The sequence below is a fragment of the Loxodonta africana genome, chromosome 15 (genome assembly GCF_030014295.1).
Source record: "Loxodonta africana isolate mLoxAfr1 chromosome 15, mLoxAfr1.hap2, whole genome shotgun sequence".
NCBI lineage: Eukaryota > Metazoa > Chordata > Mammalia > Proboscidea > Elephantidae > Loxodonta > Loxodonta africana.
In genome coordinates this window covers 5,657,079-5,674,127 of record NC_087356.1, presented here as the reverse complement: position 1 = coordinate 5,674,127, position 17,049 = coordinate 5,657,079, and the positions used below count along the sequence as shown (strand labels likewise).

The window sequence follows — 17,049 nt, the reverse complement described above, 5'->3', positions numbered from 1 at the left end:
GCAGCTGTCCCAGGCACAATAATCAGTCTCTAATCACCTGGAGCAACAGAGGAAGAAGGAGAGTCAGGAACAGGAGGAGGATATGGAACGTGTAGCTAATTACCTCCTTTGCCATGAGACCAGAAGAACTGGGTGGTACCAGGCTACCATTATTGAACATTTTGAACAAAGATTCCATAGAAGAATCCTGATCAAAAGGTGGAAAATGCAGAACAGAATTTCTAATTTTCATGGACTCTAAACTTTCTGGAGCCATGTTTGGTGGATGAATGAACCCCTGAAACTATTGCCCTGATATAATCTTTAAACCTTAAACCAAAAACATTCCCTAAAACCATCTTAAAACCAAACAATAGTGTAGCTTTGTTGTTTCGTTGTTGTTAGGTGCTGTCAATTCGGTTCTATGTACCACAGAATAAAAAACTGCCCAGTCCTGCACTGTCCTTACAGTTGTTGTTACACTTGAGCCCATTGTTGCAGCCACTGTGTCAGTCCATCTCGTTGAAGGTCTTCCTCTTTGTTGCTGACCCTTTACCTCACCAAGCATGATGTCCTTCTCCAAGGACTGGTCCCTCCAGATAACATGTCCAAAGTACGTAAGAAGTCTTACCATCTTTTGCTTCCAATGAGCACTCTGGCTGTACTTCTTCGAAGACAGAGAACTACCAAGAAAGAACTTCCAAGGAAGAAGTACCCAGCACTTAAGTCCCACTTAAGAAAGGACTAAAACCCTTCCTCATAACCCTTTCCACTGAACACCAGAAGACAGGTTATAGGCATCCTTCCTGTCTGTTTTCCTCTGGTTACTATGCGTTTTTGCTGTGGAATTAGATGAACTCAATGCTTACGAGCCAAGTCTTATTGTCAACGTCACGTTAATCATCCTCCAAATGAAATGAGAAGTGGGGAAGTCTCCCAGAATTAATTAAACTACAGAAACTTAAAGATCAGGCTCTTAATCACAACACTACTTTTGGGATAGAAATGATTCTTTTTTAGAATTTCATTGTGGTAAAATATATACAACATAAAGCTTGCCACTCTAACCATTTTTAAGGGTACAATTCAGTGATACCAATGACATTAACTTTTTAAATCAAGTTTTAGTCAACACGACTACAAAACTGCCTTTGTCCTGGGTGTTCTGTTGGTCAGGGCTCATTAGCCAACCTCACTAGTTCCTAATCTTCTCATGAGCTCAACGAAGGGCTTTGGTCTGGTGTGAAGGGAAGGAAGATGATGAGGCAGTTGTCACACACACAGATCAAAGTGGCAGAGTGAATACGGGCTCCACAGCACAATGCCGCCTGCCACTCTCCACCACTGGGGACACAGCTCTCTCTCTGTGGTGTGGGCATTACAGCTCTCAAGCAGATGCAGTACTTGAGCTTCCCACCTGTGTTTCTCCCGTGGCATTTCATTTTAATGTCAGCCACCAAAAGAAAATCAACGGAAGAAGCTCTCCTACAAAACCCTTGAAACCAGCATACAAGTGACAGCACTGACCAAGTTTATTTCAACCCTGCAATTAAACTTTCATGAAAAACCCTTTAAGGCAAACTGTTACATAGGCTATATTCTCATCAACAGCACTGGCTCTCATTTACATAAGAAAAAAATATTCACTAACACAGCCACTTCTGACCGATAAAAAAAGGTCACAGCTGCTTGCTATTCTTTAAATCATAGCAAAAACAAATTTTATAATACAGTCCAAAAAAAGTGACTTGTATTTTTAAGATTCGAACCAACATTAACTAAGCATTACCTCATACAGCACAAATATTAGGAAATCATATCTTCCCAAATTTTTTTATCAATGTCAATTTGTCAGAAAGTGCTAAATGCCAAGGATTCTGGTCCAGAAAACTTTATTTTTTTATGATTGATGTATAATTTATCTACTTGTTTATATCCTTTATGAATTGAACTGTGTTCCCCCAAAATGTGTGTCATCTTGACTACGCTATGATTCCCAGTATTACTTATCCTCCATTTTGTAATGATGTAATTACCCTACATGTTGTAAATCCTAACCTCTATGTTAATAAGGCAAGATTAGAGCCAATTATGTTAATGAGGCAGGACACAACCTACAGAATTAAACTGTATCTTGAATCAATCTCTTCTGAGATATAAGAGAAATGAGAAGAGAAGAGAGGGACCACCTACCGCCTAGAAAGAAGAGATGGGAGCAGAGTGCATTCTTTAGACCCGGGGTCCCTGCACTGAGAAACTCCTAGACCCAGGGGAAGATTGACGACAAAGACCTTTCCTCAGAGCTGACAAGAAAGAAAGCCTTCCCCTGGAGCTGGTGCCCCGAATTTAGAATTCTAGCCTCCTAGACTGTGAGAGAATAAAACTGTTAAAGCCATCCACTTCTGGTACTCCTGTTATAACAGCACTAGATAGCTAAGACAATATCTCATTTCCAAAAAGAATTTCATGTGGCCTTTTACGATAATCAAGATTAGCCGACATTTTAACAGTTTGAGGCAATAATTATTTTAACTACAAAAGAAATAGAAAAGAAAGATGGCAGTAACTGGAATCTTTCAGTTATGGCTTTGATAAAATGATGTTTTATAAAAATTATTGCCTTTCCCCATCAACAAATGAATGGATAAATCATGGTATATTCAACAATGGAATACTACACATCAATAAAGAACAGTGAGGAATCTGTGAAACATTTCATAACATGGAGGAATCTGGAAGGCATTATGCTGAGTGAAATTAGTCAGCTGCAAAAGGACAAATACAAGACCACTATTACAAGAACTCGAGAAATAGTTTAAACAGAAGAGAAAATATTCTTTGATGCTTACGAGGGGGGAGGGAGGAAGGGAGGAGGGTATTCACTAATTAGATAGTAAATAAGAACTCCTTTAGATGAAGAGGAAGATAACACACAATACAGGAGAGGTCAGCACAACTGGACTAACCAAAAGCAAAGAAATTTCCTGAATGAACTGAATCCTTCGAAGGCCAGCATAGCAGGGGTGGGGCTTTGGGGACCATGGTTTCAGGGGACATCTAGGTCAATGGGCATAATATATTCTATTAAGAAAACATTCTGCTTCCCACTTTGGAAAGTGGCGTCTGGGGTCTTAAACACTAGCTAAGTGGCCATCTAAGATACAATTGGTCTCAACCCACCTGGAGCAAAGGAGAATGAAGAACACAAAAGACACAAGGTAATTATGAGCCCAAGAGATAGAAAGGGCCACATAAAACAGAGACCACATCAGCCCAAAAGCAGAACTAGATGGTGCCCAGCTACAGCCAATGACTGCCCTGACAGGAAACACAACAGAGAACACCTGAGGGAGCAGGAGAGCAGTGGGATGCAGACCTCAAATTCTTATAAAAAGACCAGACTTACTGGTCTGACTGAGATTAGAAGGACTCCAGAGGTCATGGTCCCCAGACCTTCTGTTAGCCCAAGAAAGGAACCATTCCCAAAGCCAACTCTTCAGATAGGGATTGGACTGGACAATGGGATAGAAAATGATACTGGTGAAGAATGAGCTTCTTGGATCAAGTAGACACAAGAAACTATGTTGGTATCTCCTGTCTGGAGGGGAGATGAGAGGGCACAGGGGGTCAGAAGCTGGCCAAATGGACAGGAAAAGAGAAAGTGGAGGGAAAGAGTGTGCTGTCTCATTATGGGGAGAGCAATTAGAAGTACATAGTAAGGTATATATAAATTTTTGTATGAGAGACTGGCTTGATTTGTAGACTTTCACTTAAAGCACAATAAAACTATTGCCTTTCTTCTAAATAGAATACTAAGATTGTTTTTGCCAGATGTCATTCTTATGTATTATTGGAGCTAATAGTACTGTTCCTACCTTTATAAAAGAATAAGGAAAATAAACAACAATGTAACTATAAAGTCGGATTCACAATTTTTTCCACTGTATAATTTGTTCACATTGAAAAACTCCATATCCCTTTTTATATAGTGCATGTCAACAGGCAGTGAACAGACTTTTACGGCTTACTTACAAGGTACGCAAGGAAAACACAGACATTCACCATACCAGTATCTCGTTTTTATTTTTATTAAGGAAATGTCATTAATTTAAAAAGAGAGCTGCAATGAAATTTAAAAAGATTCCCAGCAATGATTATTTCTGAGATGTATAAGATTTTCAACATAATTTTATATAAAAGGCTAAAAACTAAAGGATTAAGTTCTGCATTTTCCTTTTTAAAAAATCCAGGTAACGTGTCACACCGAGAACATCCGGCAGGTTATCATGCTGGCGCCTCAGTCATCCTCGGAATCACTGCCTCTCCTTGTGGGGACCGAGCTCCGCACCGACGACAGTAACGCGTCTTCTACTCGTTTCCTGGGATTCTCCTCCAGGTCCGTCTTGATTGCTCCAGATTCAGATAACTGCCACTCCAATTCTACGTGATAAAGAAAAAGCAAGTCGACTAAAGAGCGGTCCTGGATGGGGCCCCTCACACCCTGAAGTTCACCAAGTTACATTTTTTTCCAAAAAAAAAAACTAAATCATCAAGATTTCAGGACAATTGAATCTTGTGCCATAATGTTAAGATGACTAGAAGTGAGGAAAAAAGCCAGCCCTTTAGGAAAGGAAGATGGAAAATACTTTCAAACACTTTTTTAAAAGATGAGATCAAATGAGAATTACAGAAATTGGAAACTTTGTGGAGATTTTTTAAAAAATACAAAGGCTAAACCTGTTTTCTAATGACTATAGTTTCTCAGTGTGGACAATTACAAAGGAAAGAAATCAGCACGGCACACTTAAAGGAAATAATTTTCACAGTCCTGCTGGCCATCTAATTATATCTAATTTTAGTTAAAAAGAGGAAATTCTTGAGCCTCACACTCAGTATCTCAGTCTATTATAGTCAAAAGACAAATGCATGACACACTGGAACTGCGTTATTTGTACCAAGTGATAATGATAACTTAAAAAGTGCCTGAGAGTAAAGAGTCAGTAACTAAAGGCTCAGATCCTGCGTCTCTCTCTCACGCTCAGTGGAACCACCAAGGGAGCGGGATGTTCGTGAAGCAAAATCAGCTGGGGGGCTCTCTTCCTGTAGACGAGAACCCTGGCAGAAGGAGAGAACTAGCCAAGAGACGGTAAAACCAACAGCCTGGGCTTTAGTTACACCTGCTTTAAACATGCGTCAACGAGTGACACTCTGCCAATGAGGTGCTTCTGCACAAATCTGACAACCGGTTTTACTGAAACCATATTAATCTGCAAACCGCTCTAGGGATGTGAATAACACTAGTATTTTCAGCACTAGGTAGCGTGGTTGAATGTTATGAAAATTCAACAGATTTCTCAAAACTCTTTAAGATTTCTGATTCTTGACTCAAAAAATACATATCCACATTGTTGCTGCTGTTGGGTGCCGTCGAGTTGATTTCAACTCATAGTGACCTCGTGTAACAGAGCAGAACTGCCCCACGGGGCTCCCTGGGCTGTAATCTTTACGGGAGCAGATCGCCAGGTCATTCTCCCATGGAGTGGCTGGCTAGGTTCTAAACCTCCAGTCTTTCAGTTAGCAGCCTAGTACCACCAGGGAGATACATGTCTGTATTTAATGCCACTGTTTATTTATAAGCTATAATCATTATTAATATAAACTTCGCTAATCCTCAAATATGACTTTTTCTAGAAACAAAGACTGTAACTACTATTGTATACCTATCTTTCTGCACTTATGGTACTTTCAAAAAGGTCAAAATAAAATGCAAAATATTTAGTTTGAAATGTTGTATGCCTTTGAACAATAGAAAAATGACTGTAAAATTGTTGTATTTTATATACATATTTGTGCATGTGTGTATAAAGATGAGTATCTTAGTAGCTGTAAGAATGGCAGCAATGTGGCATCTTACCTCCTCTAACTTCATGATGGGGAGGAGAGAGAATCAAGAAAGATGGGCATCAGCCCAAGGCAGGTCCCCATGAGGCAGAGGTCGGACAAACCTCCCCTCTCGACCCTATTCATCAATTCTGAAACCAGACGTCCCTCCCACGACACTCTCTACTTCTCTGCTGGGTTCGATAATTTGTTGCAATAGCCACACAGAACTCACAGTTATGGGGTTTATTAGGAAAGTAAAAGGTTACAATTCAGGATCAGGAAGGACTCAGGATACAGTTCTTCCATCAGAACAGCCTCTTCTCAGCTGTGCCCACAGGCAGGCCTCTCTCTGGCTCTTGGACCCTCAGCCTGGCCTCTGCCTTACTCAGACAAGTGTTCCAAAGCTCTCTACTTCTGTCAACAAGTACCCACAGAAAGCTACTCCACCAGTTAGCCTTGGCCCAAAGGCACCCAGCTCTCACTCCACCTCCTCATGCCAGTCTCCTGGTTCTGCTGCTGCCATTTCTCTGCTGCCACTTCTCACGCCTTCTCCAGTGTCACAGCTCTCTGTCTCCTGGGTCTAGAGGTTCTCAGCACAAGGACTCCAGGTCCAAAGGTCACACTCTACTCCCAGCTCTTCTTCCTTGATAGTAGTAAGGTCCTCTCCTCAGCCTTTGGGATTGGCTTCTTTTAAGCCTAGTGGGATGGCAAAACTAACCAATCCCCTCGCTAGGGTTTCATACACCTTATTTGCATGGTCTCATCCCAGCAAGGGCGTCATGTACCTTGTTTGCATTATTAGTAAGCCATCCAATTCCCTTGGTGGGCCACAAGCACTGTATTTGCATAGTCCCACCCAATCACTTTGTGGGAGTTACAAGACCATGCACGGCTAAACCAAAATTAAACCAAGCCCGTTGCCGTCAAGTTGATTCCAACTCATAGTGACCCTACAGCCCCATAGAGTTTCTAAGGAATGGCTGGTGGGTTTGAACTGCCGACCTTTTGGTTAGTAGCCAAGCTCTTAACCACTGTGCCACCAGGGCCCCATGCACAGCTAGAAAGATCATATTTAGTAATTCAATGGACCGCAGTAGTAAATAAAGTCATGTTTTAAAATTATGTTTTTAAAGACCAGTAAGCATAGATGGATAGAATATTTCAATAAGGAGATAAAGAATTTAACTTGGTGGGAGGCCTTCTGGCCTTGGGTCGATATACACACATTGTATGTACACACATTGTGTGTACACATGTATACTGACATCTCCAGGTGTAACAGGTGCAAAGGAATAAAAAAACATATCCTTCAGGGAGTTAAGAGGCAGAATTAAATACACTTCTAATTTAAATTGAAAAGCTACTAAGACATTCAACTGCAAAAATATTTCCATAGAAAAAGCTAACGTGTGTGTATCAGCACTTGTGACTAACATGTTCATGAAAATGAAATAAAAAATGAATGATGTGACGCTGAGCTACAACTCAGAACACAACACATTAAACTGTGGAAACAAACTATATTAATATAGAAAAGACCTATCTTTAAATCCCCTGTGCCTTCCTTAACTGAAAATTATCAGACCTCATTTTAACTGCCCTGGTTAAACCAAACCAAACCCGTTGCGGTCGTCAATTCCAACCCATAGCAACCCTAGAGGACAGACCAGGATGGCCCCACAGGGTTTCCAAGGAGCAGCTAGTGGATTCAAACTCCCAATCTTTTTGGTTAGCAAGCGAGCGCTTAACCACTGCTCTGATTACTAGTCTAAAATAAGGGATTCAATGTGCTTCTTCCCTTTTAGCCACCACTCACACAGAGGAAGGATGAACTGAGCAAATCCTCATAACACATGTTTAGGAGTGGGTACTCTCTTCAGTAGTATTATTCCTCCCTCCATCTGTAAGACCCCCTTACCGTCTCTTGTCAGGTTCATGCCACCAAACACTAAAGGACCAATAAACTGAGCTTTGATGTCTCCTTCAAGGTAAACAAATATTGTGGGCAGGTTCTTATCAGGATAATTGGGTATACAGGTTGTTGAAATGGCTTTGATAAATTTAACATCAGGAAACTTCCTTGCAAGTCCACTGAAGTGTTGGTTTATCAGGGCACAGAGGGGGATCCTATAAAACAGAACGAAAAAAGAGAAGGAATTGTTGTGATCCTGCATTTATACAAAAGAAAGCTCAACTACCCTCCTACCCTGTGTAAAACCTCATATTAGCATCACATATGATGCTACTCTAGGCCAAGATAACTAGCATTTTTAAAAACCTTTCTAATGCATTCAGGAAAAATTAAGAACTCAAAATCAAAGTCCGATTTAATCTAGCTCAATCATAAGACAGAAGAATAACTTAAATGTAAAAAATAATTGCTACAACCCTTCTGTAAGGTTGAATAAGAGAACATTCAAGATTTAGAATGTGTGAGGTCTCGGGACATCTAGCTCAATCGCCATAACACAGTTTATAAAGAGTATGTTCTACATCCTACTATGGGGAGTAACATCTGGGGTCTTAAAAGCTTGTGAGCAGCCATCTAAGATACTCCACTGGTCCGACCTCATCTGGAGCCAGGGGCAATGAAGAAAACCAAAGACACAAGGGAAAGATTAGTCCAAAAAGAATAACTGACCACAACTACCACAGCCTCCACTAGACTGAGACCAGCACAACTAGATGGTGCCCAGCAACCACCACAGATTACTCTGACAGGGAGCACAATAAAGGGTCCCAGACTGAGCTGGAGAAAAATGTAGAACAAAATTCTAACTCACACACAAAAAAGGCAAGACCAGGCTTACTGGTCTTGGAGATTGGAGAAACCCCAAGAGTATGAGCCCCGGACACCCTTTACCTCAGTACTAAAGTCACTCCTGAGGCTCACCCTTCAGCCAAAGATCAGACAGGCCCATAAAACAAAACGAGACTAAACGGGAACACCAGCCCAGGGGCAAGGACGAGAAGGCAGGAAGGGACGGGAAAGCTGGTAATAAGGAACCCAAGGTTGAGAAGAAAAGAGTGTTGGCATGTGGTGGGGCCGGCAACCAGTGTCACAAAACAATATGTGCACTAATTGTCTAATGAGAAACTAATTTGCTCTGTAAACCTTCATCTAAAGTGCATTTAAAAAAGAAAAAAAGATTTAGAATGTGCAAGATAGGTCAGAAGGCATTTCCTGCTTTATAGAAACTCCTAGTCAACTGACGACTCTATCGCAGAAGAACAAGACCAGGCAGGTGGGAAGCAACAGAGAACAGCTGCAGCAGTTCCCACAGAAAATTATTATAAAGGTCACCCTTGCCATCTACAAGAGTGAGGAATTACACTGAATTCTGAAAAGCCAGACCTTTTCCAGACGGGTAAATAACTTAGGAATTCCCTTCCAACAAAGTCTTTATTACTACATGTCAACACAGACATGAATATAATACGTTAGTTACAAGATAGTAACTTGAAAATCTCAAGATGAAAATTAGGCATTAAAAAAAAAAATAAGGTTTGTGAAAATGAGTAATCAAAACACATAAGACATGGCCCCTGGGATCCCTGTTACCCCAAAACTAAAACCATTCCTGAAGCCAACTCTTCAGACAAAGATTAGGCTGGGCTATAAGACATAAAATGATACTGGTGAGGAATGAGCTTCTTAGCTCAAGCAGGCACGTGAGACTATGCGGGCAGCTCCTGTCTGGAGGGGAGATGGAAAGGCAGAGGGGACAGGAGCTGGCTGAACGGTCATGGGGAATACTGCATGGAGAGGAGGAGTGTGCTGTCTCATCACAGGGAGAGCAACTAGGGTCACAGCAATGTGTACGTTAAGTTTTTGTATGAGAAACTGACTTGAACTGTAAACTTTCGCTTAAAGCCCAATTTAAAGAAAACACATAACAACACCAATAAAATAAACGACAACCCGGATTAAGCTCAAGGTGTTCAAGACATAAACGCAAATGAACGTTTTTAAAGACAACGCGTAAGAGCCGCTCACCCTTGCTTGTAAAGGTGCAAGACTACCCACAAGCCCTCACCAGCTTTAGTAACTTCTTGAACATAATCCTTTCCAGAGATCTCCAAAACTTCTCCAAATTTATTCTTCAGTTTAGTTGCTTTCCACTCAGCCAGTCTTTGCTGCCTGCACAACAGGACAAAAACTTCTTATGTACACACATAGATGTACACACGCATACATGTACACAAACATGTACACATATACATGTACACGCACAAACGTGCACACATACATGCATGCGCACACAGATGTACACACATAGATGTACACATACATATATGTGCACACACATACATGTGCACACATACACGTATACACACACATCTATCTTTCAGACAGCAACCTCTGTAAAAGGTCCAGGTTTATTTGCCTCATGACAAAACCTAAGACCAGTTCACTGTAATCTGCTATATTATTATTTAATTAGTCCTTCCCAAATGCTATCTTAGCCAGGAAATTCATTTTTCACAGGACACTCGTTGTATTACCCAGCAGAAAACCCAACGGTCCCTCTGGGCAGCACTGACCTGTATATTTCAATAGCACGTTCGTCCTCCTCGTTAAACTCATCTTCATTATCCTCCAGCTCTTCCAATGTCATATCTTCATACGTTTTCACTGGAAATAGTTACGTTAGCAAAAAGCAGAACATTTAAAAGACAAATAAGCGTGCACTTTGTTTTTGTCTTCACTTTTCTCCTCAAGATGCACACGCCACATCAGAAGATCCCCAGCCCACCAAAACCAAGTATTTAAAGCATTACGCTAATAAGAAAGAAATTGAGGTGTTTTATAAAGCTGTAACTATGTCGACACCTAGAGGCTTGACTGTCTTACCTCGGCACAGTAATAAGGACAGGGATGAGGAGGTTCTCATGGGTAGGGTGTGCCAACGGTTCTCATCACAACCAAGGAGACAAGGAACCTAGTCAGTGTCCCCCACCCCCGGAGCACGCCCTTCCTGGAGCTAAAGGGGATTATCACACTACTTTTTGGTCTTTTCTTATGAGGGTTAGGCAGTCTATCTTTTTCTAACCAATAACTATAAAACCAGTAGCTTATTCTTATTGCTATACACACTCATGCTTCTGGCCATCAGATCAGGCTCTTGTCCCCCTCATCAACTCCAAGAAACCGCTCTAATCAAGGTCCACAAGGGTCTCCAGCAATTCCTGGTCCCTGTCCTTCTTGACCGATAAGCAGCATTAGACCCAAACGATTACTGCTCCTCCCTGAAAGACCTTCCTACCCTGGCTTCCAGGACACCCCCTCCTCTAGCCTCTAGGGCTGGCCCTCCTTTGACCCTTCACTGACTGGTATTTCCTAGGGCTCAGACCTGGGGGACTCCTTGTCTTCTTTATCAATTACTGACTCATTGCTTTAAATACTATCAATATTCTGACAACTATTTATGCCTCTAGCCCAGACCCAGCTTCCCACCTAACATCTCCGTTTGTCTAATAAGCATCTCAAACTGAAGATGGCTCAAACTGAGTTCCTGCTTTTACCTCCAAACCCGCTGTCTCTCAGCTCTCCCCATCGCAGCTGCTGGTGACTCTGTTCTCCTAGTTCTTCAAGCCCAAAGCCTTGCTGTCATCCTTGGCTCATCTTCCTCTCACACCCCATATAAGACCCACCGACAAATCCTGCCCCATAGGGTTTCCTAGGCTGTGATCTTTACGGGAGCAGATCACCAGGTCTTTTCTCCCATGCAACGGCGGGTGGGTTAGAACTGCCAGCCTCTCAGTTACCAGCCAAGCCCTTTAACCATTGCACCACCAGATACCCTTACAACAGGAAAAAAAAAACCATTGCCATCAAGTCGATTCCGACTCATAGCGACCCTACAGGACAGAGTAGAACTGCCCCATACAGTTTCCAAAGAGTGGCTGGTGGATTCGAGCTGCCAACCTTTTGGTTAGCAGCTGAAGCTCTTAACCACTGCACTACCAGGGTTTCCATACAATAGCACGCAGCACATAGTAATCATTCAATAAACATTTGCTGGGTAAACGCTTGGCAATAAATCCCTCCCTCAATAAATCTTTCTCTAAATCAGCTGGGAACAGGGGACAACAGCACTGGCCCCTGTGATCGACTGATCTCAAACCCTGGCATGCATCAGAAATCCTTTCGGGTTCTTGTTCACCATGGAGCTTCCTGAGCCCCATCTCTGGTCTGACTCAGTAGGGACTGGGAGTTATTTTTACAAGCACCCCGATGGATTCCAATCCAGGTGGTATGGCCACCCCACATATCGCAAACATCTCATGTCTCCCAAATTAAGCTATTTTAATTCAGTATTATTAGTCAAACCACAGAGACAGCAAAGTATAATCTCAGGAGAATACAAACACTAAAAACTTCTTTTGAACAAATTTTCATGACATTATCCATTAAACTCATTGCTGTCAAGTCCATTCCAACTCATAGCGACCCTACAGGACTGAGCTGAACTGCCCCATACGGTGTCCAAGGAGCGGCTAATGGATTTGAACCGTCAACCTTTTGGTTAGCAGCCGAGCTCTTAACCACTGCGCCACCAGGGCTCTACCATTATGCACAGTGAATCTCACACGAGAAAGTCAGATGCAGATATATTTTCTTCAAGGTCATCATACGCTTCACCTGACACAGACAAGGAACTATGGAACTGAAAGGAGCCTCTCAAGTCCCCCTAATTCCACAGCCCAGGAAGGCAAGGGCTAGAAACATCCTGTGACTCGCCTGAGGCCACATGGATTGTCTCCAGGCCAGCATTCAAGTCCCTGTCTCCTGACTCCTGCTCAAAGGATCCTAACCAAACCAGTCAGAGGTTTAGAAAGTTGCTCCCTAAGCTAGACAGACAGCGAATGAAGACCATGAGCAAGCTCACCAACTGAATGCTGAAGGGCTCGCTGCTCGTCCTCTTCTGCTTCCTTTTCCAATTCTTTCGAACTCTCCTTAGAAGGCAAGATGCCCTTTTTGCGTAAGATGTCATTCCACTCGGTGTCTGCATTGGGGTCCTAGAAGGGGAAAGTCAAGGATACCATAAGAGCAAAGCCCAGTGTGGAGGGCGCCATATTGGGCAAGGGGTCGAATGGGAAAGGTGGTGGGAAGAGAGGAATGCAAGCCAAATTATTCTGCAGCCTCTCTCTGAGAAGGTGTCAAATGCCCATAGCGTCTGTTCTGCTCCTACATTCCTTCCCCTCCACCCAAGGAGTAGCTTATCTTGGGTAACTCAGGATACGATGGGCATCAGCCTAGCTTCTGTTCACTATTTCTATTAATGACTCAGAGTGATTCATTCAACAGATATTTATAAATAATGGAGACCTGGGGGCACTCAGCTGCTAACCAAAAAGTTGGTGGTTTGAACCCACCAGCCGCTCCACAGGAGGACGATGTGGCAGTCTGCTTCCATAAAGATTCACAGCCTGGGAAACCCTGTGGGGCAGTTCTACTTTGTCCTGTAGGGTCGTTATGAGTTAGAATCAACTCCACAGCAACAGTTTTATACATAAATTACTGCACTAGGCAGTAGGGAAGTGGGGTGAATCCAAGTGACCTATGTTACAGTGAAGGAGAGACGGGCAATGAACAAATAAACCAAAAGATATATATTTACAGGGTGCGGCAAGGGCAACGACCAACAACCACACTGCTGAAGAGTTACAGGTGGCTCTCATTCCACAGAAGTTCTCTTAGCAAAGGTGACATTTAACCATCACCCAATGGTGGGAAGGAACCAATTACGGGGTTGAGGGCTTGGGAAAAACTTTCCAGGCAAATGGAGCAGCAGGTGCAAGGACCCAAGAGCAGAGAGACTGTGACATTCTGAGCATCGGAAAGCCCTGAGGGGCTGCTGGAGACTCAAAGCGGACGAGGAGAGCCTGACACCAGGCTGACCAAGTTCTCTAGGGGCCAAACCTGAGAGGAAGATCTGAGACCCCGTGCAGCAGTTAACAACAGCTAACACTGAGCACACTGGGTGCTGGGCACTCTTCCAATTCTTTTGCCACATCCACTACCCTGAAGAATGACATCATGCTGGGTGAGGTAGAAGGGTCAACAAAAAAGAGGAAGACCCTCCACGAGATGGGTTGACACAGTGGCTACAATGAAGGGCTCAAGCACAGCAACGACTGTGAGGATGGTGCAGGACAGGACAGTGTTTCGTTCAGTGGTACGCAGGGTCGCTATGAGTCGGAGCCGGCTTGATGGCACCTAACAACGACTCACCTAATCCCTACCACAAGCCTAGGACACACATGCATTTAGAAAAATACTGACGCGCTGGAACAACCGTATTCAAAAGGGGGCGCACCCCAATCGGAAGAACAACACTGGGGGCGGGGTGGGGAGGGAGACAAGACCACGAGTTTCACCAGTTTTAAGTGGTGGGACCCTCCGGCGAGATCCTTCACTCCTCTGAGCCTCCGCTTCCACATCTGTACAATGGGTCCATAAGACACCTGCTCAGGCCACCACAGGAGTTAACGAACAGGAAGTCATTTTGTCAGGTGGGATCTGGCGAGTCCTTCGCAGGCCCCGGGAGGAGCCGACCTCGCCCAAGAGAAGCGATGTAGCCGGGGCACTAAGTGGGGGGTCACCCTACGACGGGGCGCCCAGCCCGCAGGTCCGGCGCGGGACCACGCCCGCCCTCCCGCATTGCGCCTGCGCGGGGCCTCGATGCGCCTGGCGCTCCTCCCGCGCCTTGGCGCCCGGCGCTTCCCGTAGGCCGGTCGGGACGTCCGCCGCCGGCTCGGGCCGAGCTGGACAAACGGGCGCCGCGGCCTCCAGACCCCGCACCGCCCACCACGCTCACCTGCATCTCGTTTCCAATCGCTCAAGCCAGGCCGGCCGCTGCGCCCCTCCCGCCCCTCAGCTCGCTTCCGCGCACGCGCGCAGCCACCGCCCCGCCTCTTCTCCCGGCCGGGCCTTGGCCCCGCCCCCAGGAGCGAGCTGGGCGGAGCCAGAGACGAGGCCGAGGTCTCTGAGGCTGCGCCCGCTACTTGACGACCGGCGTGGGCTCTCTGCGCGTGCGCGAGGCGGGGCCCGGGCGCTCACGTGACCGTAGGCGATCTGAGTTCTACCTTATTTGGTCTCTGGCGAAGGGATTGTGGGGCTGGGCGGTGGTGCCCCGACCCAGCGGTGCTTTCTCAGCAGCAGCCCCAAATCTATAAGGAAGTCTCAGCTCCGCCTTGGGAAAGGCCCGGTTCGACTAAGAAGTCAGAAATAGAAATGATGCAGGTTGCCTGGAATCACCCACTACCTTTTCAGTACCGGATAAGGCAACTCATTCATAAATATTTATTGAGTACCTGCTGTGTACCAAGCAGTATTGTAGGCTCTGCGGATACCAAACCAAAAAACCCGTTGCTGTCCAGTTGATTCCAATTCAGAGGGACCCTGTAGGACAGAGTTGAACTCCCACATAGAGTTTCCAGGGAGCGCCTGGTGGATTCGAACTGCCGGTCCTCTGGTTAGCAGCTGCACCCTCAACAACTGTGCCACCAGGCCTCCATGGTTTGATAATGTACCTGAAGAAAGCCAGGAGAATCAAGTCTTAAATGCATACTGACGATACAAGAGTCCAGAATGGGAGCAGGACATAAAAAAAGCAAAAAAGTAGCTTTCATATATATTTACAATAAAAAACAAGAAGGTATATGGGACCCCAGTGACAATAACAGAAAAAAAATAGCGTTTTGGAATAAACTTAAGTTCACAAAAATCTACGTGAGGAAAATTACAGAACTTTCCTGAAGATCCAAAAGTGAACTTGAACAAAAGCAAAAATGTTCTTCGTTTTTGAGTGGGATGACTCAACATTATAGAGATGTCAATTTTCCTCAAATTAATATGCAAAATTTAACAGCTTTGTTTCAATTTTAAAACCCATCAAATTACTTTCTGAGACTAGACTGATTCCAAAGTTTGTTTTCCTTTTATGGTGAGAAGCAGTTTTAATTCTCTTGGAATCCAGATTACTGGGGTTCACAGAGTTGGGGTGACCCACCCAGGCCATTTGCCCTTAGATGTCCTTTTGAACCTTGAGCTGTGAAGAAACTGGTTTTCTAAAAGTCACCTTTGAGTCAGATAATGGGCTAGAGAAACAGTAAGACTTTTGCCCTGGCATTGTGCTCTTTTGAAGAAGTTGGACAGTCTCTGGAAACAGAGGCTCCAAAAATCAGACTGAGTTCTTTTAGGGTAAATCAGTAATTAATTGTTCTTCAAGGCAATGCTGTATCAAATCCTTCCTGACCACAAATTGTTTATCAGTTCTGTTCCAGCCCTTTTTGCAAGGCAATGCCAATAAGAGTTGGTATAATAAGGTTTCAAGGTTCTCTCATTTTAAGAACACTTCTGACTCTCTAGTCGAAAGTTACCCCGATTTGTGAATCGTGTATTCAGTAGACTTCAATCCATTTATATTGTTGGCTTAAGAGGATTTTTGTTTTAAAAATGGAAAAATAAACATGCAAGAATATCAAAGGGTGGGGGGAGAGCTAGTCCTACCAGATATTAAAACAATGTGGTGTTGTTGGATGAGTAGACAAACAGATCAACAGAACACCATAGCAAGTTCAGAGCAATTCCAGAATTAGAGCCAAGTAACAATGAACATCCCTGTATGCTTAGGGTGGCATCTCAGTCCACTAGGGGAGGGGAACAGGCTTTTTAATAAATGGTGTTGGGGCAATCAGATAGCCATTTGAAAGTAGAGAATATTGGGTACATGCTTCACTGCGTATATCAGAATCAAAATTGAAAGCATAAAAATACTGAATTCAGAGCGCCAGCTCCCGGGGAAAGGCTTTCTCTCTCTGTTGGTTCTGGAGTAAGATCCTTGTCGTCAATCTTCTCCTGGCCTAGGAGCTTCTCAGTGCAGGGACCCTGAGTCCGAATGATGCGCTTCACTTCTGGCTCTTTATTCTTGGTGCTAATGGGGTACATTTAATAAAAGAGAGAGGGAGACGAACTCTGAAGGTATACACAATGTGTGGATTTCTTAACACCAAGTACAGGAAAAAATCTCTGCATTTAGCCTGAGGGAATGTGACCACAGAAATGTGACTTGGGCTTAGACACACTTCACAGAGGATTCTTCGTGAAGCTCGGCTCCATAGGCCATTACTGTTCCTTTATGCAAAATGCCAGGTGTTGATGACTCTTGTTGAAATTGC

The 17,049-nt window shown here is 43.9% G+C and overlaps 1 protein-coding gene across 3 annotated transcripts; it reads right to left on the bottom strand.

Annotated features, from left to right (window-relative positions):
* Positions 1–4,036: 4,036 nt before the first annotated feature.
* On the bottom strand, positions 4,037–14,816 carry PDCL3 (phosducin like 3). Of its 3 annotated transcripts, none has more exons than XM_003413603.4 (6): positions 14,688–14,816; positions 12,756–12,885; positions 10,408–10,498; positions 9,860–10,003; positions 7,781–7,989; positions 4,037–4,419 (listed from the first exon to the last, which is right to left on the bottom strand). In XM_003413603.4, the coding sequence occupies exons 1-6, from the start codon at positions 14,691–14,693 to the stop codon at positions 4,277–4,279; spliced, it is 723 nt and encodes a 240-aa protein (XP_003413651.1). In that variant the 5' UTR covers positions 14,694–14,816; the 3' UTR covers positions 4,037–4,276. The 3 variants fall into 3 exon arrangements, with proteins under 3 accessions (XP_003413651.1, XP_010591855.1, XP_023408348.1); XM_010593553.3 differs by lacking the exon at positions 14,688–14,816 and adding an exon at positions 14,248–14,516; XM_023552580.2 differs by lacking the exons at positions 9,860–10,003; positions 14,688–14,816 and adding an exon at positions 14,248–14,517.
* Between the last annotated feature and the right edge of the window lie 2,233 nt (positions 14,817–17,049).

What these genes read in the sequence shown, in the direction of transcription:
- PDCL3 (XM_010593553.3), bottom strand. Translation starts at nt 14,310, where the DNA reads ATGTGGAAGCGGAGGCTCAGAGGAGTGAAGGATCTCGCCGGAGGGTCC. An exon ending in AGCCCTTCAGCATTCAGTTG is followed by an intron (nt 10,499 to 12,755) that starts GTGAGCTTGCTC and finishes AACTATTTCCAG; the next exon opens with TGAAAACGTATGAAGATATG. An exon ending in CATGAACCTGACAAGAGACG is followed by an intron (nt 4,420 to 7,780) that starts GTAAGGGGGTCT and finishes TTTATCACGTAG; the next exon opens with AATTGGAGTGGCAGTTATCT.